This window comes from Lepidochelys kempii, chromosome 9 (assembly GCF_965140265.1).
Source record: "Lepidochelys kempii isolate rLepKem1 chromosome 9, rLepKem1.hap2, whole genome shotgun sequence".
Taxonomy (NCBI): Eukaryota; Metazoa; Chordata; order Testudines; family Cheloniidae; genus Lepidochelys; species Lepidochelys kempii.
The window spans coordinates 9,001,082-9,027,491 of record NC_133264.1 but is presented as its reverse complement, the minus strand read 5'-3'; the positions used below and the strand labels follow the sequence as shown (position 1 = coordinate 9,027,491).

The 26,410-nt window shown below is 41.5% G+C and overlaps 1 protein-coding gene across 2 annotated transcripts in view; it reads left to right on the top strand.

The window, feature by feature from the left end:
- Positions 1 to 26,193, top strand: part of SENP5 (SUMO specific peptidase 5) — a 59,396-nt gene extending 33,203 nt beyond the window's left edge. For both annotated transcript variants that reach the window (XM_073359234.1, XM_073359233.1), the window contains 9 exons: positions 9,446 to 11,034; positions 15,888 to 15,993; positions 16,152 to 16,299; positions 16,917 to 16,964; positions 18,566 to 18,643; positions 21,750 to 21,887; positions 23,480 to 23,563; positions 25,177 to 25,227; positions 25,326 to 26,193. In XM_073359234.1, coding sequence (XP_073215335.1) covers positions 9,477 to 11,034; positions 15,888 to 15,993; positions 16,152 to 16,299; positions 16,917 to 16,964; positions 18,566 to 18,643; positions 21,750 to 21,887; positions 23,480 to 23,563; positions 25,177 to 25,227; positions 25,326 to 25,436 — 2,322 coding nt within the window. In that variant the 5' untranslated portion in view covers positions 9,446 to 9,476 and the 3' untranslated portion in view covers positions 25,437 to 26,193. The remainder of the gene's footprint in view (positions 1 to 9,445; positions 11,035 to 15,887; positions 15,994 to 16,151; positions 16,300 to 16,916; positions 16,965 to 18,565; positions 18,644 to 21,749; positions 21,888 to 23,479; positions 23,564 to 25,176; positions 25,228 to 25,325) is intronic.
- Positions 26,194 to 26,410: the final 217 nt, after the last annotated feature.

Sequence of the window (26,410 nt, the reverse complement as noted above, 5' to 3'; positions counted from 1 at the left end):
GGGGAGGGGCCGGTTGGGGCTGAGGTGTGCAAGGGGGGCGGTGTGTTTGGGGGGCGGCCGGTTGGGGCTGAGGTGTGCAAGGGGGGCGGTGTGTTTGGGGGGGGCCCCGGTTGGGGCTAGGGTGTGCAAGGGGGGCGGCGTGTTTGGGGGGGGCCCGGTTGGGGCTGGGGTGTGCAAGGGGGGCGGCGTGTTTGGGGAGGCCCCGGTTGGGGCTGGGGTGTGCAAGGGGGTGGCGTGTTTGGGGGGAGGCCCCGGTTGGGGCTGGGGTGTGCAAGGGGGGCGGCGTGTTTGGGGGGAGGCCCCGGTTGGGGCTGGGGTGTGCAAGGGGGGCGGCGTGTTTGGGGGGAGGGGCCGGTTGGGGCTGAGGTGTGCAAGGGGGGCGGCGTGTTTGGGGGGCGGCCGGTTGGGGCTGGGGTGTGCAAGGGGGGCGGCGTGTTTGGGGGGAGGCCCCGGTTGGGGCTGGGGTGTGCAAGGGGGGCGGCGTGTTTGGGGGGAGGGGCCGGTTGGGGCTGAGGTGTGCAAGGGGGGCGGTGTGTTTGGGGGGCGGCCGGTTGGGGCTGGGCAGAGTGACCTCTGCCCCCATTTTGGGTGTGAGGTTTTGTAAACGGTTGCTGGGAGGGACGTGGGTACTAGTGGGAAGCTGAGGCCCTGGTTTTGCTGTGGTGGAGGGAAGGACCCCACAGTACAGGAACAGAGCTTCTTGCCATCTCCCCAGAGAGTGGTTTGAGTTGTTGGAGGAGGTACAATTATTCCCTGTGTCTTGGGTTCTATGTTTTCTTGAAACACTTTCTGTGACATCCATTTAGGAGGTTGGGAGGATATGTGCCCAAAATTCCCTCTCCGAGTTCCAAGGAAAATCTGACTAGTCTGAGCACACAGATTAAAAGGATTTTTATTGGTTAAAATTCACATTTAAAATCTACATTGTCTTTATGATGCTTATGTTACTAGTGATTTAAATTATAACTGAAAGAACTTTAAAGATTTCTAACTATTTACAGTGTTTGCTTTTTGCTATATTTGTCAGGGTCATGGAAAACATACAGGGGAATGTCGGAGACATTGGTATAGATTTCCCAAAAAAGCAATATGATTTCATTGGGAAATTTTGCCAAAAACACTGAAGCCTTGCCTGGATCGAGATACTTTGTTTAGTTTGCATCTCTATTTTGGCTTATTCCTTTCTTTGCTGTCAGATGTCAGTGTAAAATGCAAGGAGTCACTCAAATGTAAGATGTCAAAGTGAACAGGTGCTCCTGGACCAATCAGAGCAACCTTGCGAACTTTACTACAGGAGTCTAGTTGTTTGCAACTGTCAGCTGGGTCCTACTCCCTGTTCTAGTCTCTCACTCACTAAGGAAACGTGCCCATTTCAAGCTGGTGTGCTAAAAATTGATTGTAGCTGCGGCAGCGAGAGGGGCTGGTCACCATGAGTACATACCCATCTGAGACGCTAGGCCAAGTAAAGTCTTGGCCAGTGTAGGGTCAAATGAGCTTTTTCATGGAGTGCGAGGATTTTTAGATGTGCAGAAGTAAAGAAGAAATTTGGTGACTGGAAATTGTTATAGTGCATGGGATGATTTGGTAACTTCAGAAGCAGAGGAAGGCTTTGGAATAATTTTCCCTTGTCGGAAGTGCTAAACCATACTATGCTGTCAAACCCCCTTCCTGGCCTTTCAGTCTTCTCTTGAGGAGATTTCCAGCATTGCTTCTCCCTCAATAAACTAAAGATTCAGCTACCTTGGACCACCAGTTCGTAAGGCCTGGGCTCTACTTTCAGATCAACACAGATCTAGTGTTCAGGAGTCAGAAAAATCCAGACCCCTTCGCATCGTAGCTATGCCGATCTAACCCCCAGCGTAGACGTAGCTAGGTCAATGGAAGTATGCTTCCTTTGACCTAGCAACTGTTGCCTGCGGAGGTGGAGTTCCTGCAGCAGTGGAAGAGCCCTTCTGCCCTATGGGGTCATGCCAGCACATGATACAGTTCAGAGGCTGGCAGCTGGTGCAAGGCACTGGTGCTCAGCACGGTCACTGGGGACCTGAGTTGCAAGGCAGAGGGAAGCTGAACAGAGAGCCCTGTGTGGCGGAGGGATAAAAACACAAATTGGATACATGGACACCTGTTCCAACTGAATGGATGGATCTTACAATCGCGTTGTTGCTGTGTGAGCTGGACATTTCAATCGGTTTGATGGCATTTAATTTCTCAGCTGTCTTGAGAGTTAACACCATGAACATGAGTAGGGAAGCTTGCACCTTTTGGAGCTACTTTTTCATTCTCTGCATGCTTCAGAAGACAGGAAAACTTTCTAAAAAGATGCTAAGGACCAGCAACTTCACTTGAAATCAGTGGACGCTGTAGGTGCTTAACAGCTCTGAAAGTAGGCTCTTAATTTTTTAATGAAAGCTTAAATTCTGAGAAAACATCAGGGAGGCCCCTCAATCCATGATAAATGCAGAGACTGTGCATGTAGATTTCTAGTTCCTCTGCTCTTTACTCCGCTAGGACAATGAAAATAGACAAATTTCACTATAGCTTTGTCAGTTGCACATTCCTGCTTTGATATAGTGACTGGGGTGGTGTTGGCAGAGTTTGTTTCTTGTGATTATAAAACCAACCAAAAGTTGCAAGTCTAAACATTTTAAAATGGCATTAAAACATTTCTACTAAAAAACTTATTTGTACAAAACCTAATTTTTGGGCTAAACATGCCTGACCTCATCGCTTTATTGGCAATAATTTTCATAACTTATTTTTTATGTTGATATACATATGTGGTACTATTGGACTTTGCAAGTCACTGTTTGTAATATCTTATATGTGTATAGTGTCTTTCATCCCAAAGCATGCTCTCCAAGTGTTACTTCATCACTGGAGGGTTACTTCACTATGCGATGAAACTCAGCAGTTGTTCAGTCGTGCACATAAACACTGCACAAAGGTTTAGAACAGGAAGTGAAGAGCTACTGTATCCAGTACTGTAAATTTTAATCTGTACAAACGGAATACATCAAATTTGAGCTAAACATCCGTAGCTGCTAATGCAGTGATATGTAATTATCCCCCATTTTCACTGTGTGAAATATGGAAACAGAAAAGTTTAATTTATACAATCATTTAGATTTTTTTTGAAACTTTTCATTGTGTGGTCTTCTGTTCATATTAAGCTACCTGTGAAAAAGTTTTCTAATAACTTCCAGAAATGCGCATAATCTTTACAAAAAGAAAAGGAGGACTTGTGGCACCTTAGAGACTAACAATTTTATTTGAGCATAAGCTTTCGTGAGCTCTGTAGCTCACGAAAGCTTATGCTCCACTAAATTTGTTAGTCTCTAAGGTGCCACAAGTCCTCCTTTTCTTTTTGCGAATACAGGCTAACACGGCTGCTACTCTGAAACTCGTCATAATCTTTACAGTGTCGCAAGCTTGTAACTGAACAGAAAAAGGAAGAATGTTCACAGTTAAGGATTCAAATGTGCTGTATGTTTTCCAGCACGGAGGATGGTGACATAACTAGTTAATTTTGCTCCAACAATGAATGTCATGTGTTGACTAAAATGTAGGTGGGATGGCATATGTATGCACTATCTGTGTTCACTAACAAAGTAAAAGGACCTGTTGGGGTTAAAAATTGTTGCACCTGTGCAGAATTTGGCCCTTGGTGTTAAAATGAGTTTCTGTACTTGAATAGAACTATTAATTTTACTGGTGGAAGTACTAGCTGTGCACATCTGAGGCAAAATTGGACCTAAGTAATACTGTTTCCGTGCAATGTAAATAAAATATAGTAGAGTTTAACATCCCAGAAGAGTGGGAGTATTCTCAGAGATGAGGCAAACTGTGTGCTGTCGTCATCCTACTGTGCCTGCTTACTGCAGCTAAGAAAACACGACCGGGCAGTGAGTGATCCTAGACGGCGTATGCCGTGTATTGCGTTGGATTTAAGGACGTAGTGTCAGATGTATCTTAGAAGTTTCTTTGATTTTTAAGCCCAAATTCTTAAGGTTGATTCCATGTAACTGTTTTAATGTAACATTATTATTTGTAGTGGCAGAGTATTGAGCACTTTTATTTTAAGGCACATGTACAACTCTACTGAGAAATACATTGCACAGTGCAGTTTCTCTGCTATCATTAGTGCATTTTTTAGCTATTAACCCCAAATATTTGCCTTACCCCAAATATTTTTTTAAGTTGAGAGAGCACACAAAACCAGTGATGGTTCTTGCAACACTGAAAAAATTAAATGTGGCAAACCTCTACTCTAGTATTTTTCAATTAAAACTTTTCATATAGAACATTGTTTTGCAGCTTTCAGGTCTACTAGTAACGATGAAAAGAGGAAAGTTTTCAGCCTGTTAAAATAATACTTAACCAATCCCTGGAAAGCTTTTTCTTAAAGGGGCACCATCTTGAAATCCACACTTTGGGGGGGGGAAATAGACTTTTTCGTATTTTAAAAAAATGTTTTCCTCTCCCCATTGTGTCAGTGACTCAGGAAAACAGAAGAAACTGACTAGCAAAGCATGGGAAATAGTGAAATCGACTATGCGTTGTGTGTGCCAAATGCCTGAACTGAAATATATGGAAATTATCATTAATCTTTGTAGTAATATGAAGTATTATAACAATAGTAAGTCAACTTTTTTTGTACAGAAGTGTATTACTTTGTCCCTTTTGTCCCGTTTTTAACATTGGGACTAGTGTCCAACAGTTAGTGACACAGTTGTGCAACAATATTGCAAATTTCATTTCAGTTTTGTGAGACATCTGCTCTGAGTACAATTCAAGTTAGTCTTGTGGGGTTTTTTTTTACGGTTAGGTCTTATTTTCACTCGGTCTTTTTTCCTAGAAATTTCCCTCTGTTGCTATCACTAATTCAGTTTAGTGTGGAGAAGACAGTGGTAGCTGCAGGCATTTTTAGCCACAGTTCTCTCTGCATGCTGGAGGTTAAAAAGCCAGCAGCAGTCCAGAGTCCTGACAATGCTAGTGTTTCTGCTGGTGAAGGTGCATCTGTGTGGAGAAAGGCTAGTGTCCGACACAATATTAGAACATAGCAAGGTTTAGAGGTGAACCAGTAACTCCAAATGGGATTGGGCATGAGAGCTGTTCTTGAAAAAACATTGGAAGGTAAGTTCATGAAGTTGTTTAGACTGACACTTCTGTGGCTCAGGCTGCAAGACACAGGCTCTTCTGTGCTCATCGTGGTATCTGAGATTGCCAGTAAGTGATGTTACAGGGATCTGAAGGAAGGTTTTGGAAAGTTCCATGGCAGTTAAAGGGAAACTACGAAGACAAAAAAGGGCAGTGAGTTAGGAGCCATTGAACCAGAGTGAAGTGAAGGACGTTGTGGGCTGGCTTTGCATTGAATCACTACCGTGCAGCTGGCTAGTTCTGCTTTTGTTGCCTGGGAAGGTTCCAGAGTGCTGCTGCTGCTATGTGAAAGGCCCAGTCAGCTCCTCTTGCGGTTTTCCAAAAAGGATCTCTGAAGCCTCAGGCTATGTCTACACTATGGCTGGATTGATGTGCTGGCGATCGATGTACTGGGGATCGATTTAGCTGGTCTAGTGAAGAACTGCTAAATCGACCACAGATCGCTCTCTGGTCACCCTGAACGAGAAGAGTTTAAGATAAGTCGACGGGAGAGTGTCTCCTGTTGATCCAGCACAGTATAAACACCGCGGTAAGTCAACCTAAACTATGTCGACTCCAGCTACATTATTCACATAGCTGGAGTTGCGTAACTTAGGTCGACTTACCGGGGTAGCATATATAGCCTCAGACTCCAGTTAGGGTATGTCTTCGTTGCAGCTAGCCAATCCCCTATTGTTGCTGCCATCCACACACACAATACTGTAATCTGGGTTTGGTGGTGCTTCAAACTCGGGCAGATGGACTGATTTTAAATCAGCAATTTTAATCTTGTCTTGCATTTGTACTTTTTAGTTACTTTCCTAAAGCAAGGTTGATTATCATTAGTTGGTAACCATTAAAACATGTTCATTTGCAACTAACTATGGCCTTTTACACTAAACTTTGTATTTTTTTGTTAACCAGGAGGATACGTTCAAGCTCTATAATTACTTACATTAATGTAAACGTGTATTCATATTCCTATTTTCTCGATAGTGTTAGAAAATGGCAAATTACACATTGATTTACTAGATTAATTTTTTATTTGATTTAAGTCAAGCTACATTTGGAATGAAATTGGAATTCAATGAAATGCACAAATACAGCATTTTAAATTGTTTTTATTCAGATAAAGTTTATCAAAAACATGTTTTGCATTTAAAACTGATTTATTAAACATAGGAATATTAACTGTAATTAGTGAATTAAACTGTTTGTTTCTGATCACTGTGTCCTTCAAGATTTCAAAACTGGTATTTCTCATCCCCCGTACCTCATTTTTATTCATAGTCTGGAAGAGGGAAAACAAGCCCTTCTGCCCTTTCAACTCCCACTTAGTTTCTTAACTTTGAATGAACTAATCACTGAATTGAATGTATTGAATAACTGAAGAAAATATTCTCTCTCTACTGGCAGAAGAGGCTACTGCTGTGTAAAGTAGGTTTAGCACTCCAGCAAACTCTAGTTCCAGGTGCTTAGCCAGTGACTTCTGCCAGAGTATTGGTCTTTCTTTAAAACGTCAGCAGCAAACTTGTAGTGCTTGAATACTTTTTAAATTTAATTTAAATTATTTTAATTATAATAAGTTTAGGCCTTAATATAGGCAGTCATAATTTCAAGTTTAATTGTAAATACATTTATTTTAAAAAAGAAGAAAATATTTAAATAAAATGTATATTTTTAAATTGGGTTTTATCTGCTTGAACATGGGCTGGCTGCTCTGGCCCAGCCTGGAAGTATATAGGCTTGAGCCTGGTTTCCACTTTAATTGGGGTTGGTAACCTACCCACATGGGATATAGGCTAATCAACAGAGGTTCTAATAGTCCTCCAGTGCCTTCTTGCAGTTCCCCATGGGCTGTATTTTCTTGCCCTCTGCCTGCTCCTTTCTTCTGTACCGGAAGTCACCTTCCAGTTCCTATACACGGATTCAGCATTTGAACCCCACATGTCATGTGGTCTGCCACATTTCTACTGCACTTCTGCATACTTGAACAGAGATGCCATCCAACACACACACACACACGTTGTCCACAGTGCATTGCAAAACACGTCCTAGTGGTGCAGTGTAAAGAGCCGTGGGGTATCCCTCCAGAAGTCCTAGCACCTCACACTGGTGACTATAGCACCAGTGTGGACACAGTAACATGGGCTGTGCTAACCTGAGTGCTGAACACCCAGGCTAACTCTGCAGGTAAGATATACTCTTGTGGAGGACCTAGCCTAAAGAGAGATGGGTGAAAGTCAGTAGAGCAAATGTGAGGAAATCATCCTTATTGGAGTTGCTGCTGTCCTATCCCATTTAGGAGAACAGTAATGACTGCCTTGTTAATAAGGCTGACAAAAAATAGACTTACTTCCTCACAGTTGTGCTGATGATCTGTGCTGGTTTTTACCAGTGTGTGTCCCAGTCTATTACTGCATGATTCACAACTCTCTGCAAGTCAACAGCTGACCTTTCATGGTACAGTGGGAGTAGTAGTACTAACCTTTAAATTTTTTACCCTCTGTTTGCATTTCTATCCCAACAAAACAAAACCTGTCTGTTTTTCTGATTGTTCACTCTAATAGATTTTTCAACAGTGAACGCTATAGTCAGGGTTCTGTCAGAACTCCATTGTCAACGTCTGTTTCCACATATTCATAACTGAAATTCTCCTTTAAGGCCGACATTTCCATGCTTGATCTCAGTTTAGACACCACGCTCCCTTGTTTTTAAACTTGTGGAAGATCCCTTGGTGTCACAGTTGCTCCTCGTACTGCTGTGGATAAAATCCAAATTTTGTAGTAATCGTCCTTATTGAGAAGCAGATCTTTCAGTTGGTGAAGAGGGGGAAAACAAGTCATAATAAGTGGGTGACAAATCACTTCTGCGCATGCTTGGTGTCATCTCCTAAAAATTTTAGCAAAGGAAGCCCAGCCCCACTTGTAACGTACAGTGTTCCTGGCAGGCCCTGGGACAAGTTGCATAAAGCAAACTGAGAGTCGCAGTGACACCTTAGCAATCATCCATTTTTTTTCCATTGGTGCTGCCCTGCTCTGTTGCTTGTTCAAATATTTTGCTATTCTTTTAATCCAGCCTGGCAGAAAAATGACTGTTGCCAAACATAGCAACAGTGATGTGAACCTTCTTCTGCATATTCCATTCACGTCTGTCAGAGGTGGACTGTACTCCCCAGGAGGTTCTTGAAATAACATTTATTTCTCCAGGCTGTACATATATTTGACGTGACTAGTTAGACCACTCAGAGAATATCAGGGTTCGAAGGGACCTCAGGTGGTCATCTAGTCCAACCCCCTGCTCAAAGCAGGACCAATCCCCAGTTTTTGCCCCAGATCCCTAAATGGCCCTCTCAAGGATTGAACTCACAACCCTGGGTTTAGCAGGCCAATGCTCAAACCATTGAGCTATCAGTCCCCCTCCCCTCCCAACTATGCCTAAGCAGAGAGAACGTAATGTGGGTGATTTGATAGTATTATGTGGCCCTTAACTTTTGAATTATTTAACAGTCTTATGTGGTCCTAAACGCGCATCCTCCCTGTTTTAACTATTTATATTTGCCCATCTAAGATGCAGGTCACTTCAATGGGGAAAGGGATTTGTTTAGAAGGATCAGTCAGTGTCTTGAGCTGGTACTATTTTGTTAGTATAAGGGTTAATTTTGGTTGTGGCAGCTTAAAGCATTGCCCTTTAAATACAGAGGAACCATTTTACAGTGGACTTGGCTATAGTGAAACATCATATATAGTGAAGAAAGAGAGCTCCTTGCCTGGAATATGAACACTTTAGTTCCTTTTTCATGGAAGAGTTTCTGTTGAATTGACTCACCAGAGGATGGCTCCCCAATACTTAAGGTTTATTATGCAATAATCTGGCTTCATTGTGTCCCTGGTGGAATCTGTTAGTAATGCATCTTGGTGGCTAACTTCAGACTTAAGCCTGTGGTTTAAAACTCCTAAGATGGAAGTTAAATATTATCTATGCTTTACAGATGGGGCAGTTGAGAGATTCACTAGCCCAAATTGGGTCAAAATCAAGATTAGGAGAGAGTGATCAGAATAAGAGGTTCCCTGCCCTTTGCTCTAACTAAGAGGAGCAGCTGAATAATAGAACTGGGAGGGGAGACATGTAACACACTGGTGAGAAAGCCGTTGCAACCGTTATGCTTGACCTTCTAATGCAATGTGGGGATTTGGGAAGCTCTTGGAATTTTAGACAGGCACGGCTCCTGGAGGAATGTGAATTGTGTTTTCATGGCTTTGAATTCATAGTTATCTGAAATGTAACATTGTGTTCCTTATTCTTACAGCTGCCCTTCGAGATCATAATGCAGCAGAAAAATGAAAGAACATAGAAGAAATTTAAATTGGAAAAGAAGTCGATCGCTGTTCCTTTCTAGAAGATGGACCACTGGATTTTGGGGGCTCAGGAAATACTGCTTCCAAAAGAAGCATTTTTTCCTAGCTAAGAGAAAAAGACAAAGTGCTCAATCAGTTGTGAGCCTAAACCGGAACAAAGTGTACCGATCTCTCCAGTGCAGAAGGAAGGCACTCAGACTCCAGAGTGAGTGGGTTCCTGAAGTGCTTCTAAATGCAAAAAACCGTCAAAAACCAACTGCTGAACACAGCACCTTTTCTACAAAAACGTCCAGAAGGGCAAAAAAGCCCTTTCCCGATGGCAAAACTGGAAACCCATGTGCACAGGCAATAGAGAAGTTGGACAATGAATCCTTTCAGGGTGAAGATCTCTTGAACAGAGTCACTGAATTACAAGAAGACGTTAGTCTTAGCTGCATGCACGGCAATGACAACAGTGCCTTTTGTGGTGGGCTGTGCGATGCTATCTTACCTGTAAAGAAGGAAGGTTTCATACCTAGTGGAGAGGAACGCAATAATGATGAAGGCAATTCCGTCTTAGTAGTCTTAAACAATTGTAAAAGAAGGTGTTGCAGAGGGCTAGAGCAGAATGGAACTTGTGCCCCCTTGACTACTAAAAAGAGGTCCAAATTTAACCAATATACTGTAAAAAAGATACCTGTATTTATGATGCATAAGAAACTTTCTATGATTAGGTTTCGGGATAGAATCATAAAATTCCCAAAACTTAGAGCAAGAGGCAAAACCTGCAAATCAAGTAAAATCAAGCCAAGCTGGGTGGAGAAAGTTTCCAGGGACTGTCAAGAGAATCTTCAAGGAGATTTTGAAGGTGGATTTTGTAACTGGTTTTCCTGCTGGAAATCTAAAAATAACTCCTTTTGGAACCTGTACAGCTCATCAGATATGAACAATAATACACCAGGACCTGTAGCTGAGGAGAATAAAACACCTGCATCTGACATCTGCCTTACACAGGATGCATTACAATGTGATGAGCTACATACCGAGGAACCTGCATCCAGAGATGGCAGTGTTAAAATCTGCCAACCAGAGCTGCACAAAACAGCTCCTTTGGGTACAGAGACCTTGCATGGGACGGAAACAAATGAGGCTCCTGCAGTGGACAGTTGCCATGAGGATCTTTTCCTCTCAGTAACAGAGAGAGAAATTGCAATTTCAGGTCAAGAAGATGCAGAATCTAATCAGGTTATGTGTGTTGATGAAATGATATTGTTAGAATCCTGCCAGGAGGATTCACATATGAACAATAACCTTGCAAATGGACCTTTTTCGGCGGAGCTGGCACAAAATGAAGACAGCTCTTCCCAGATGGAAGTTGAAGGCTCCATTAATCTGGACATTTTTAGTGCAAAGTTACTAGATCACCCTTACTGTAAAAGCCCCCTAGAGGAGCCTTTGCCAGAAAGCACAGGACTAAAATCAGGAACTCGAAAGGGAGGCAGAAGGAACAGTCAGAAAGTTTCTCGTGTGGCTGATGAGCAGTTATCAACATGGATTTGTGGTATACTCTTCACACGTTATAAAGCTAGTCATTCTTGAGAATAGCTGGGCATAGCATATGAAGTTGGGAACATTTGAAGTTTCCTTACCACTTTAATTCCTTTATTAAAGTGATTACACACCATGAATTACAAAAAGCGTGTAGCTTAATACTCTGACTGAGATGAGAGGCTGTGAGGAGGAGGATTGTAAGGGAAATGGGGCAATACTTTCCTCACTTGGCAGGCTTGCTTATGCTAGCTTTAGAATGGTACCTTCTGAAGTATGGGTATAATGCTTAATGGACCCAAGGTTTTTATTTTTCAACAATTGTTGAATGGTACATCTTTCTACTTTGTTTTAGAGAATACAATCAAATTGGACTGCTTGTGAAAAATATGGATCAGCATTTTAAATTTAGAAAATGTTTTTACCTTGAGGTTATAAAGGGACAATATAGGGTTAAAATGCTTTTAAAAAATAAAAATCAGGTAATCTCACGTATTACTGGCCACTTAGATCGTGATCTGATTTGCTTTTCCTTAGGCTTACTGCCTGTGTAATTTCTGCACTTCATTTAACTTTAAACAGGAGACTAAACCAGTCGATTTCACTTTTGGGTTTTCATACCCTAAATGTTTGAATAGGGAGGTAATAAACAATTATAGGGAAAAGTCTAAATCCAAACAAAATTGGTTGTAGTTGAAACTTCCAAAAAAAAACCAAACCAAAAAAAGAACACTCATATTCATAATACATGGTGAACCAACGCTGCCTGATGCCTCCTTTTAATGTGGAGCATGGTACAAATACTTGTGTTTTGAAGTGTGTTTGTATATACAAGCTTATCTGATGTCAGGAGATATATATAACACTGTGGTAAGAATTAGCACTCCCTTTTGTACTGTACCATTAAGATACTGGTACGGACTCTAGCAACACTGCGATAACTGGGTCGGTTGGTTTTTATTAGAACAGCCTGTTTTCAGTGGATTATACAGCCTGTGATATGTTCCCTTTGACAAGGAGTGTTAAAGGATTGCTACTAAATTTGACAGATTTTGCCCCAATTCTCCACTTTCCCTGTCTGGAGAAGCTATTGGGAAACCTTTTATGGTTGATCCTCCGAAACATGATGTGAAGGGGAGAGAAGCTGGATGCAAAATATCTAGCATTGAACAAAAATTTCTTTAAACCCTATTGAGACAGAGTGATTTGCTCATACTTATATGCACTGTTCCTCTACTTTCATTTCTCTGTGAAAAGCAAGCCAGAGGGAAATGAGGAACAGGCTGGCGTCCAGCTTCTCTCTCCTTCAGATCATGCAGAGAAATTCAGAACCATGAACTTGGGTGTGTCAGCTGGCTAATAGCATTTCAGTTCACTCTGAAGCAAAATTAGCGCCTGGTCTATGCTTAAAATTTAGGCCAACATAGCTGCAGAACTCAGAGGTGTGTGAAATCCATACCCTTGGGCGTTGTAGCTATCCTGACCTAACCCCCAGTGTAGACACAGGTTGATGGAAGAATGCTTTTGTTGATCCACCTGCTGCTGCTTGGAGAAGTGGTGTTCTACAGCAACAGGAAAAACTCCATCCATTGATGTAGGCTGTGTCTACACTATAGGGCTGAATTGACATAGCTGCATCACCGTAGCTATCCCACTGTAATTCCTATGGTGATACATGGCCAAAGTATCTAAATAGGGCTCAACTAAATTCCATCCTTGATGTTCTAGATGGGGGAAGAGGCTTTGCGGCTAAAGCGGAGGCAAAATCAGGTGACCTGGCTTTTGTTCACTTGTTTTAGCACTGCTTAAATGGTCCTGGGCATGTCCCTTAAACAGTGGGCCTCAGTTTCTGCTTTAGAAAAAATTGATATAATTATACCTCTCAGGGATATTTTGAAGCTTAATTCATTACAGCAGTTAATACCAGCTGGATGTGAATTAGCACGCTATTGGGGGTGGTATTCAGGTATGTTGTGAGGCAGAAAGATAGAAGGTGAGTGCCTTCTTCCAAGTAAGAAGTACACCATTAACTTACTGATTTACACCTTGGCAATATTGATTGCTAATACTCAGGTTCATTCATATTTAATTTTCTTAAAAGTTTAAAAAAAAATTTGGGGGGTGGGTATGGCATTATATGAAATCTCTTAAAAGAGGAAAATATAAACAGACTTTCACTTTCCACTTCTTTTTTTCTTGAGAGTTTTTGGGCTCTTTGGACTCCTCTTTCCATTTCCAAGAAACCCAGCTGTGCTTTCATAAACAGTTTGACCCAGTATCCACTTTGAATGTACTTTGTTATTAACTGGGGACCAAGTCCTGCTCTACTGGTAGTCAGTGGCAAAACACAAATTTTGGCATATGGAATTCCCAGTTGAGTTTGGATATTCAATGGGTTACAAGTGCCTGCAGGGACCACTAAGTGCTGCAGAGATGGTATTTTGATTAGGAGGGTCCATCAGGCTGCTTCTTAGGTCTCCAGGTCCCTTATGTTGTCTCCCCCTCCATAGCATTCTCCCCATATCCATTTAAGAGAATGGTGAAGGAGTTTTTGTTTTCCAATAAAGAGGTCCTAGCTGTGTTGGTACATGTGTGACATCAACAAAGGGCCAGTCAGCCAATCAGTGTGGCTCCAGACAGTCATTCCTAGCTAGACTAACAATGTTTGTAGAAATCTTAGGAGCTCAGATGGAAGGTGTAATAAGTGCACATTTGTTTTCTTTGAGCCTTGGAATATCACATGAGGGCCTAAGATCAATGTGATGATAGGTCAGACTGAGGGAAGATAGAGATGGGGGCAGTGTCTTAATTCTCAACCCCTTTGATTTTTGTGGTTTTGTTTGTCCTTCTAATCTCTATCCCAGATTAATCTAAATCTTGCCCTATTGTTCAAAGGTGTTGCAAAAAGTAACAGTTTGGCGCATCTGAGGATCTCAAAGTTCTTTTCAAGCAGTAAAGAACTTCAGCCTCCTCTCTCTTTCTCTCACACACACTCACACACACACCCCTCCCCAGTGTGGTAGCATCTTTGTTTACAAATGAGGAAGCTGGCACAGAGAGGTTGCAACCTCGTGCCAGTTTTGAACTTGGGATTGTTTTCCTCTTTGAGTTACCATTGCTTTACACCAGCATAAGTGAGATCAGAAGTCGGCCAGAGCCAGGAACAGAACTAAGGACTCCTCAGTCCTGTCCCTGAAGCACAAGAACATGTGTATAGCTTAATAATGCCTCCAACATCGTCTAACCTAAAGACAGTATTTCCTAGCCAGGGTGAAAAACACTTTTGTTATCACAGCCCTTTACAACTTAAAGGAATACAAGCTGTGCTGTTAGTGTTTGACAAAGTTACAATTAAGGACAGTCCGCAGTAAACTTCCATACTTTTTTTTAGTGTGGTTCATGGTTTCTTCTTACTTTCGTTTAATATAATTTCTTTCCTTTCTTGGCTTCACTTCACCTTTCCCCAGTAATACGTTATGGTGTATGTCTTCCTACATTATTTTCAGTCTGTTTTCCTCTCTGCCTTTCTCCCTCCCTCTCTTTTTATGTATCTTCCTTTTCATTGTGTTTTTAATCTCTTCTCCTATTTCTCCCCCAGAATCTCTCAAAATACCATGATTTTATTTTCTAACAACTTATCTGATCAGTCTCTCCTTTTCCTGCCTTGCCGTGCCCTGCCCCATCCATCTGCTTGGAAACTTGCTACTTGGAAACTTGATCAGACCTCAAATAATTAGAGGATGAGCCAAAAGGCCAATGCAAAATAGAGAGGAACCCATTGTACTGGGGCTGTGTCCAGGTGAGAAGCGAGCTATCTGCCCCTTCCCCTGTCCCCTGGGAAAGGGAACGATGCTGGAATACCTATTGGGGTGATGCCCCTGGTCCCTTTTCTGGGGCTCCATCTTTCTTATAAGCATTTGATTATCAGGCTTCCAATATGTTTGGAAGTGTTTCCCTTGATTCCAAAAAGCCCTCTGGCAGCTAGAAGGGAGCTTCAGAATGGTGTCTCTTCCTCCTGAACCGGCAAGATTGGTCGATGGTCTGTTACTCCAATCTTCTCTCTTATGATTCTTCCCTCCTACTTACCCTGCTTCTTGATGCTGGAATGGGGTGATGTCTCCACCATTCTATTCCTGTTTCTATTAGCAGCCAGAAAACATCTGTTTGCTAGACTTTCCCGCTAGACTCAATCTGTTGGTCCTTTCCAGTGGATATCTCCACTTGCTGTTGTCACTGCTGCTTAGAGCTTTCCCAAGCAACAGCAGGGTGAAATTGACTTGATTCTTGAGTTTCACTGCTGAATAGTTAGTAAAAATTGATCAGACTCTGTTATGTTTTTACTGTACTACAGTTCAAGAAAACAGTGAGCAGCAACATAGGCATGGTAGCTGTCAGCAGACTTCGTAACCAAAGGGCTAGAAATTTAGTTTTAATGAAGGCTTTAATTCTTGCAGGAACTGATGGCACCCTGAATTTACAATGTTTGAATAAAATATATGTAAAATGTTAATAGAAATAGGCAAAAGGGCCTGATTCTTCTCTTGCTTGCACAAGTATAAATTGTGAGTAACTCCAGTGGGATACCTGGGTATAAATTCTGCATAAATGAAGAAAATTGGGCTCAGTGTTTAACATTTTTCTGTAGATGATGACTTTTAAGTGATTTTATAGTTCTGGGGTTACTTCCCCCCTCTTTAACGGTGCCTCTCTGAGCTTTTTAACTCTTGTATTCTATTAACTGCATGCAGCAACTTGCCACTGGGTGGGTGGGACACTGTGCTATTAAATATTTATAATATCTCGTTTTGTTGGACTAGAGAACTCACTTTTTACGTTTGCTTTTTCATTTATCTGATGTATTCAAAGGATTCCTAGATGAAGTGATGAAGAAATATGGCAGTTTAGTTCCACTCTGTGAAAAAGATGTCATGGCAAGATTAAAGGAAGTGTTTAATGAAGATTTCTCCCATAGGTTTGTGGCGCTAATATATTCTAGTACTTGTAAAAGGAAAAGTTACTTGAATCGCTAATTTGCATTCCAGATTGAAACTGACACCTGCTGAAACAGCTCCATTTGGTATGAACTGGAATATCTTTATCCATGTCTCTACCTTTTCAATTCTGTTTCAGAAAGCCTTTTATCAGCAGGGAAATCCTGAAGTATCGGACAAGGCATCCAAAATCTTCCACTTGCAATTTCCGGGTCTTCTATAACAAGCACATGCTAGATATGGATGATCTGGCTACACTGGATGGTCAGAACTGGCTTAATGACCAGGTTAGAGATGCATGATGTTTATGTTTACCTCTTCAAAGTGTTAAAAAATATTAGCTAATCCTCATAACCCCCTGTGTGAGGTAGGTCACTGTTATCCTCGCTTCATAGGTGGGAAACTAAGGCAGAGAGGTCGAGTGGCTTTTCAGTGGCAGACCAAGTAATATAGAACTTGAGTTTCTGGCTCCCAGACCTGTCCTCATGTAAGTACACTGTACTTCCTCTCCAAGAAGACAGTGGTTGCAGGTGTGAAAGGATAGTATTTCCTCCCACTTAGCTAGAAGAGGGGAAAGTAACAGCAATGCAAGGCCCATAGCCAAAAAAATGGAGAGAGTAGCAGTCCTCCAGATGTGCCTCAGTAGACTTGAATTGAATTACACCAGCATTTCATACTGAGGCCATCTTTAAGCATCTGCTTATATTATGTCTGCTCTAGCAGCCCATGGTTGATTCCAGAGCTGTCGACCTGCATCAGAGTATAATAGAATGTTACTTTAATTAGTCAACTTCTTTTTAGAAAAAAGGTGTGTGCCCTTTAGATGCCCTCTCAGATCTTGGATTTACTCTCAGGAATACAATGTTATTTTTGTGCAAATTATAATTTTTACTAACTCTTGCAGATTATTAATATGTATGGTGAACTCATAATGGATGCAGTCCCTGACAAGGTGAGCATTTTTGTTTTGTGAAAAGGTGTCCCTTACGGGGTGGAAAGGGAAAGATGGCATAAGACCATAGATACACGTGACAAATGGGAGGGAGTTCTGATGCAGATTAAAATGCCATTATGGTGATTCAAAGTGACAGTCTAAAAATAGCCCCTCTGTACTCACTAGTTCTGCTGCCTTTAATCAGTCTTTTGTTCACTTTACTGACACACATGTTTACACCTCTTAGGCTCACAGAGCCACAAAAATTATGAAAGTGAGCTGGATTCTCTTCTGGCTCGTGCATCATCAACTGTGTTCTTAACTACTTTCCAGCTGTAGAGTGTCTTATTGTTGGTGTTGATGTTCAGGGCAGAAGAAACCCATCTTGACTTTCAGATTCTGGATTGAGTTTGGTTGTAGCACTGACAGTTAGAAGAACCATCTGTTTACTTGTAAGCTGAACAAATTGAATATGGAATCATTGCGACCACAAAGAAACCACACAATGCCATTTTTAGATTGGCTGGCTGCACAGAGGATAGCAACCCTTTAATGTTCTCGCTCAGAATGTAGAGCACTGCTTCTTTGAGTGGTGGTGGTGGTAGTGATTCCTCATCAGTATTCTCTCTGCTTTTCAGTGCATGAACCAGAACTGTGGTATTGGAGATTGTATCTGTCTGCCTGTGCCCACTTTTTATAGTGCATAATTTAAATCCTCATGGGAGATCTTGTTCTAGTACTTTGTAGTATGCAGTTAGAAGTTTCTGTTGGCATAACTAATAGGTTTTATCCAGCATTTTCAAATGCTGAACTATCCAGCTTTTTTCAAGCAATAACTTCTACCACCTCAATACTAGCAAGATTATTAAATGCAGATGTTGTAAAGCTGCATAAGATGTGACTTACAGCTTTTCATTTTGTATTAATCTCTTCCTTTAATTGTAGAGGCTAACACAAGTGTTAACCTAATGCTAAAGAATTGTTTTAACTGTAAAAATCGACAACCTTTTGCCACAACAATAGGTTGCAGTTACTTGCAAAAGATGTGACACCGCAGACCAAGACAAATTCAGAAGCATTTTTGTGAAGTCTGTAACTGGCCAGAGGGTTGAACACTGATGTCCATGTTTTTGTGTCTTAAACTTTATAACTTGTGACAATCGAATTATTTGGTTCTGAGTCACAGAGCAGAAAATGGAAGGAGTTTCCAGCAAGTTATGTCGGGAGGATGGGAAAATTTAATTTCCCCTATCCTCCAGTGGTTTTAATCCCCGCAATGCGGGAGAATAATATCTGTAACTCTTCTTCAGCCTCTTCTCCCTAAACAAAATATTGCGGCTGCATGTCGTAGGCTTAAGAATGCTAAGTTCAAAAAATAAACTGCTTTGTAGCACATGGTCTAGGGAAATAGAGAGTTTATCTTCATTCTGAAAAATGGCAGTATTTAAGTTTTGCTAAAACATCTATAGACTTACTTGTCCCTTTTACTGTTTTGCTTTTTCAGTTCTTGTTTATTAGCCAATTAGATGTTTAATTTTGTAGAAGGTTTGTTTGTCATTACAGGAAGAATTTACATACGCTTTTAACCCTCATTTCTTTTTTTTAATTTGTCTTTCTAGGTTCATTTTTTTAACAGCTTTTTTCATAGACAGCTGGTAACCAAAGGATATAATGGTGTAAAACGATGGACTAAAAAGGTACTATTTAATTCTGTCTGTTGCTTATCATTTATGTAGAATAGATCACTGGATGCTGAGACTTAAAAATTTTCTTGTGAGCAGGGGAGAAATGCTAACTTGAAATTATGTTAGTACCAAGTGACAAAAGAGAGTTTTTACTGCTTGTTACTCCTTTCAGTATTGCTCAGCCAACAAGGCTGTGGGAAAGCCGCATTCTATTCCTCCTTCTGCATCCTCAACAGAATTGGGTTTTTTAAAGATTCATTATCATTTGGAGCTTAGCAAAAAGGGGTTGTAACTAACAACTCAGTTTGGATGGCAAAACCCCTTCTTGCTGGTGGTGATGTTTGAGAAGGAAAGAATTCAGCCTGGATTCTCGACATCAAGTTGGTTTGTACGGGGCTGTCGGCTGAAAGAAAAATAAATCTCTATTTGTAAACGCTTGCACGTTGGGTACAGAAATTTAAGGATGACAAACAAGAAACCCACAAAGCATTTTTAGAGACTGTGTACAGTAGAGCCACATTTTAACACAGATTTTAAACAAAAAAAAAAAAGCAGGCAAGCCTATTTCAAATAGGAATTGTAGTGTACTTTTGATAAATGAATTGAAAAGTTATCAAGTTTCTGTTTACCTCCCCTCTGATGAAATGTGACTTTTTTTTTTAACATACCAGTGGTCTTTAAAGGGATACTGTTTAGGTCCAAATCTTTTACTAGAGCTTATTAAAACTGGACGTACTAAATTTTAATTTGCTTTTTCACTACTCTCAGTGGTGTACTTTATACGTTTTGCAAAAGCTTGGTAAGTGAAACTAGACTGGTCACTTTCTGGTTCCCATGCTCTACAGCACTATTGATTATGCTCACATCATTGTAGGGGAGTGTTCAGATGGGGACAGGACTGTATTACATGAAAGTAACATTGTGAAAATATTTGTTAAAAAAATCCCTAAAGTCAGGCCCTAAACAGTTCTGTGTCCCTTCCAAAGTAGATCCCTGTTTCCTACCGCACCATTGCACTGAGGGGAAACTTCATTTCCTCTGGAATAAAAGCAATAGCCTGTCATACAAGAATCATAGAATATCAGGGTTGGAAGGGACCCCAGAAGGTCATCTAGTCCAACCCCCTGCTCAAAGCAGGACCAATTCCCAGATGGTTCTATAAATGCTGATACTAATTGCTCTTACAATTAAAGTACAGATATAAAGGCAGAGGGCCAGACTTTCAAGCACTGTTAGGCATATAGCATTGAAAATTGGGTTTCTGACTAAACATTTTTCAGGAAAAGTGTCTGCTTTCTGCAAAAACTTTCAAATGGTCGTCTGAAAACTCAAATATTTCAGTTTGCATACATTGGTGCAAGGCCTCATGGGAGTTGTAGTTTGGTTGCTTAATGTCCCAGTTCTTCTTTGTAGGCTGGGCTCCCTGTCTGGATTACAAGAGGGGAGACTGTGGTGCAACATGGAATATGCAGCCTGGCCTACAGAGGAACGTGAGGCACTGCTATGGCGTTTCCAAATCGAAATACATTATCACTATTAGCTGCTGGGTGCTGAGCACTGCCAAAGATCTGTCTGACCTCTTGTTTGCATCATGTGTTACCCACTAATGTTCATACGGACACTTTATTTCCTTATGACAAATGTAATCTGCCCCTCTCCCACTCATCGTTTTATAGCATGGACACTATGCTTTGTACAAATAGCGTAGTGCTTTTAAAAATACATAGGGATTGCCTTACAGGATCAGACCAGTCCATTTAGTCCAGTGTCCTGTTTCTTCTGCATTTCTGGTGTACACAACAAGATTCTAGCAATATCACGGGCTTTTGTGGGGCAAAAGAGAAGACTGAGGGGCACAGTGCAGTTGAAGACCAAAGCAGTTCCAGTGCCTAGCTTCCAAAAGAATAAAACCTGATCTACTCTTAAAATAATGGGAGCGTTCTAAAGTTTGCCATGTTGTTTAGATCCTGCCATTCCACGTGATTTTTAAGGTGGTATTAGTCCTTCTCCCTTGTCTACCCAGCAGCGAGGTACTGCAGTCAGACAGGCAAAGTATCATCATTCAGTGATTGCCTGTGCTACATTAATGATGCAGGATGAGTTGTTCACTGTGCCTTCCGAATGTTCCTTTGTGTGTAACAGCTCTTCATATAAACCAAAATCTAGTGCCTGGGGATCTGGAAATCCACTTTTGCTTTCCATTGCAGTTCACAGCACTAGGAATTAAACAACCTAAGCACGTAAAACCTTCCTTAAGGAACTGTTTGTCTTCAACATTAAGATGCCGTCATCCCTTACCCAAAACTGTTTTTGTCACTCCATATGCCCTCTGATTCCTCGCCTGTGGACTAGTTTTGGTATTACTGTAGCACGGCAGAGCCCTAGTTATGGCACAGGACCCCGGTGTACTAGGCACTGCATAGTATATTGGCCTCATCTTTCTTTGCCTTTGCCATGAAGAGTCACACCCTGTTTTATATTGCTTATTGGACTCGATAGAAGAACACTGAATGTTCCAGGTGCTGTACAGACACAGGAAGACCATCTTTGCCCTGGAAGGTGTATCTGCCTCTTTATTGTCCGGGCTGCAGTTCACTGGGCAAGAACAAAGTGCCATGTTACAGTGAATAAGGGTCAGAAAAGTGCCTCGACCTGCTGTTTTTGTGGTTTCTTTGAGTCCTGATTGCTTAATCTGCTGACCCATTTTTACCGCCATCGGCATTGCAGAGTCAGTACGAATCAGCTGAGTTCTCACTGCAGAAATGTCATTAAAGATGTATGAATGGCCTAGCTTGATTGTAGGTTGTGTTAGCAATGTTAGTTAGTGTGTGTCCACACTACCCTCCCTTCTAACACATAAATTGAGCGTGCTTTGTTGCAATTGCAGATGAAGACTAAATGTGGAATCCCCACAGTGTTCATAGTCGCTTTTTGTACTGCAACAATGTCTTGCATCTAGTACAAGACACACACATGTGACTGAAATGCACATGTGAAGAGCTCTTGGAGGGAGTTAAAAGAAGTTCTGTTTAAAATAAATACAAAGTTGTGGGAAGCATATTTAACTTGTACATGGTCTGTTACTCTGTTTGGTAATACTTATCATTTTGTTTGTCAGGTGGACTTGTTCAAAAAGACTCTCTTGTTAATTCCAATTCACCTGGAAGTCCACTGGTCCCTCATTACTGTGAACATCCCTAACCGAATTATTTCATTTTACGATTCCCAAGGCATTCATTTTAAATTTTGTGTAGAGGTAAGAGGAATTATTATAGTTACGCTTAAAGTGCTTGGATCCTTGCTTTAAGAATTAAATTTTCATCCTCACCAAAATAAGTCTAGGTTTTGGGTGCATCATGCTTTATGGAATCTCTGTGCATGTACTAAAAATAAATACTTGGCATTTCTGTTGCCTTCATCCGGTTCTTAAAGTGATTACAAGGGGGCAAGAGAGTTACTAACTTCTTTGACAGATGGGGAACCTGAGACACAGACCTTGTTAAAGGTCACAGCGACCTTGTACCAGACCTAGCAGCAAAGCCCAGGTCTTCCATTGCCATATTCATACAACCAGTCTGTGTCTAGCAAACTTTTCTATTGTGTGTTCTCTTCTGTGGCACTCTCTCACAAAAACAAATGCTTAAAGCCTAGTCCAGTGTAAGAAACCCATTGTTCAAAGAGGGCTAAGATAGCTCTTTGCACGTCTTGTGAGCCAAAGATTTTGTGTTATTTTTTTGAGGAGTGCAGGTACCAGCAAACTTTTTTTTTCTTAAATGTCTGGTTGATTTGATAATATTTCGGTCATGATGGTAAAGCGTAGGCAAGTAGTTTGGCCTGGACTGACCCGTTTTAGTGGCTGTTTTGCAAAGCTGACCTAATTGCTCGCTCATACAGCAGGCTGCAGCTTTTAAGTGTGTGTAGTTGTCCTCTTTTGTCTTAAGGCAGAGTAGCAATTATTGTACTGAGAGCTCATAGAAAGGACATCGGAATTAAAATAAATGTCCCATCAGCAACTGCCAAAGATAAAGCTGAGGCCTCACCTACTCCTAAAAATTAGATCGACCTCGCTGCCTCAGTCAAGGCTATGAAAACTGCAGCTCCTTGTGCGATGTAGTTAGGTTGACCTAACCCCCACTCTAGACACAGGGAAGCCCCATTGACCAAGCTACCACCTCTTGGAGAGGTAGATTAACTCTGTCAATGGGGAAACCCCTTCTGTCAGTCTAGGAAGCTGCAGCAGGGACTGTAGTGTCAACACACCCTGGTGTTTACAGAGCTAGGGAGTTCAACCAGAGGTGGTTGAAGCTGTGGCTCTGCTAACCAAGATGCTGTCCCCCATCCCTTTCCCCCCCTTTTTGGATTTTCCGATTTCCCCCAAATCAATAGGCTTCTATGCATTGATGCCGAGAACCTGCCCTGAAACTTTGGAATTGATCAGATGCAGCAGACAAAAGTTATCCATGACTTTCAAAGAGAGAAGTGCCATCGAATTGTGCGTAAGGGCCCCGCAAGCTCGGCCAATCAAGTAAATTAGAACTGGACAACGCTAGGCCATCTAGTGCATCTCTCCGCCAGTACAAAATTCTTCTCTACAGTTCGTTTTCTTGCGCTTTGCACAATCTACTTTTAATTGCCCCAAGTGTGGTGGGGTTTCCAGTGTGTATCCCTGCTTTAACTGGGGGGCCAATTTCAGCCCTGGTGCTCAATGAAGCCAGTTAGATCTCTCCTTAACCACTGGAACTGGGTTAAGCACAAGGGCCAAACTCACCCTGGTTAAATGTACCCGCACGCCTTTCTCCTTGGCTTTAATTTGTGTGTAACTGTAAGGCTGTGATTTTTCTTTTTAAGAACATACGAAAGTATTTACTGACTGAAGCAAGAGAGAAGAATCATCCTGAGTTTCTTCAGGGATGGCAAACTGCTGTTACAAAGGTAAGCGCCAGCCCCTCTAAACCCCGCTGTGAATCTTCTGCAAGCTGAATCTCTTGGGTGTGCCACCTTCACTTTTAAATCCATGTTATTTAAAGAAGCAGTAAATATTTATTTTTAAATGAACGAAAAGGAAGAAGCTGGATGACTTGGGCTTGCCAATGGACTCTTTGTTGCTGGTTCAGATCCCACCAGGCCCCTCTCTCCTGCTAAGTGAGCTGGTGGCTTCCACCCAGACCCTGGTGGAGAAGTTATTCACATTGCAAAGCCACTACAGTCAGTGCCCATGTTGGTAGAGGGGTAAAGAACTGAGTGCTCAGTAGAGGCCAGCTCTTCTTCCCTTTAGAGGTGACCGCTCCCAAAGGTTGAGGCACATCAGCAGGGGACAGTATGAGGTGAAAAACAAGTACAGCTGGGGATAGACAGACGGCTTTGTCTATATGCTGCACATAGACAGAGCGCCTTGGTCTCCAGGGCTGTCAGTCTGGCACATTTCACCAGCACTGTATTCGCTAACAAATAAACTGTCTCTGGCAGTGACAAAAGGGAACAACTTGTGTGAAGTGCGAACGAGGGAATTTGTGACTTGTATAACTGTCCTGTAATGGCTGAGGATATAAAACAGGTCACTGAACATTAGACAGTTTCCCAATGACTTCCCACTCACAGGAGATACTTCTAGGTTCCAGTGCAATGCTGAGAGGATCCCAGATACATGTCTTCCCTTTATTTCTGTTTCAGAGTAGCAGTCGTTTTAGTCTGTATTCGCAAAAAGAAAAGGAGTACATAAGTGAAAGCTTATGCTCAAATAAATTTGTTAGTCTCTAAGGTGCCACAAGTCCTCCTTTTCTTTATTTCTGTGTAACCCTATGTGAGATGGATGATTTTTGCCTGTAGGAATGTATCATTTTTCCTCTGGCAATGCTGTGGATTTACAGGAAATATGACTGTTAGAGAGCTAGTGAGTTGCAAGTATTTAAAATAAAAAAATTGAGAGAGAGCGTGAGCGGGATGATCTGGCAAAGCCAGGAAATTAAGTGGGGTGTCATTTGGGCTGAATTCACTGTCTCTTTACAAACATCGTTTCTGGCCAGCAAACATGCAATGTGCAGGCCCACTTGGCCTGCCCACAAATTGCCTGTTGCTTCCTTCAAGATCAGTGGGGAAGATGGGGATCCACCTTCTATAGCACAAATACCTAGGGAAACATTTCTTTAGGCTTGCGTGAGTTTGCTGATGTCTTTAAGTCTGACCTGAGTAAAGTAGACAGTAACGTTAAAATATTTATTTAAAGAAATTGAGAGGAAGCTATCCTGAATTGGTCATTAAAAACCGGATGTAGGAGGGAGAGCTGTAATTTCAGTCATAAAATATCTACTCTCAAATACTAGGCATGATCCTAACAAGGTGCAGAGTTTGCTTCCCCTGGCATGACTGGACCCAAAATAAGTAATTGCAGCTCAAGCTGTAAGTGTTGCAGAGTCACCAGTTTTCAATAAAAAGAGCTCACTAATCTTGCAAAATCTTATTTTGGGTTTTAAATAGAACTTTGAGTGAAAACGGAAGGAGGGCTAAGGATCTGTCCTTTCATGTGTTGTCTTTTTCTCCTCCCTCAGTGCATTCCACAACAGAAAAATGACAGTGACTGTGGGGTTTTTGTGCTCCAGGTAAGAGTGTAATTTTAAAGCGCTATGTGGCTTTTTTTCCCTTTGTATTTCTCAACAGTTTTCCTGTTTCAATTCAGCTTTTTTTTTATTTTCCTCAGTACTGCAAGTGCCTCGCCTTAGACCACCCTTTTCAGTTCTCCCAGGAAGATATGCCACGCGTAAGAAAAAGGATTTACAAGGAGCTGTGTGAGCGCCAGCTAATAGATTAACAATAAAAAAACGAAAAGAAGAAAAGTTGAACTGTTTCTCTGGCATTTGTGAAGAGTTCCAGCTGGTGTTTGTGTACTTGAATTTCTGAAAACTTCCGTGAATTTCAACTGACTCGCAGCTGAGTGGTGTGGCCACTGTTACCTCAACTTTTTCTGCTCTTTCCCTGGCAGGACTTAACAGAGCTGCCCCAAAATATTCCTAATGTCAGTTTGGTTTCCTCTTTTATTTTCTTTCCTGTATTTAATATTTATTATCTACGCACGCACATAGGCAAAGCATGCGACTAAAAAAAAAAAAAGTATCGAATTGTAGATTGGTGCACCTTTGAAATGTAGCTAGAAATGACAGAATACAGGTAAAAAATTTGTCTGAAAACATAAAGATGCATGATCCGTTTTCTGACGCAATAATGCTTTGAATGTATCAAAACCTTTTCAATGCCATAAAAAGAGCAGCTAAACCTTTTATTTGAAAACTCAAATTATTCCATTTTTCTCATTGGCTGTGTAGTACTGAATCCCCACTTTTTTGGGGGGGGTGGGGACAGGGGTGGATAAATCCGCCTATAGATTTTATTTGTGGAGACCCCCTTTGAATAGAGTTGAAGTCACTAATAAAAAAAAAAAATTGTTCTCTGTTAACGTTTAGCTAGCTGTCGTTATCCCCCCTGTTCCCTGTGGTTGGAAAGCAGCCTTTGCACAAATGAGACTTCGGCACTTGACTGTATAATAAAACATGGAGATATTCAGCTTTTCAGATTGACAGTATGTTCATATGTGCTTTGGGAGCCCTGATGATTGTGCATGTGTCTTGGAAGGTTAGAGGGAGAATGATGAAGCCGACCCTGAAGATGCAAAGCTTCATTTTAACCTCAGGTTTGGTAACTAGCAACCATTCAAGTCTTAGCCTATTTATAGAATTTACCTAAGGTGAAGTGGTATGTTTCAGGCATCTTCCTTCTGGGTCTCTCTTC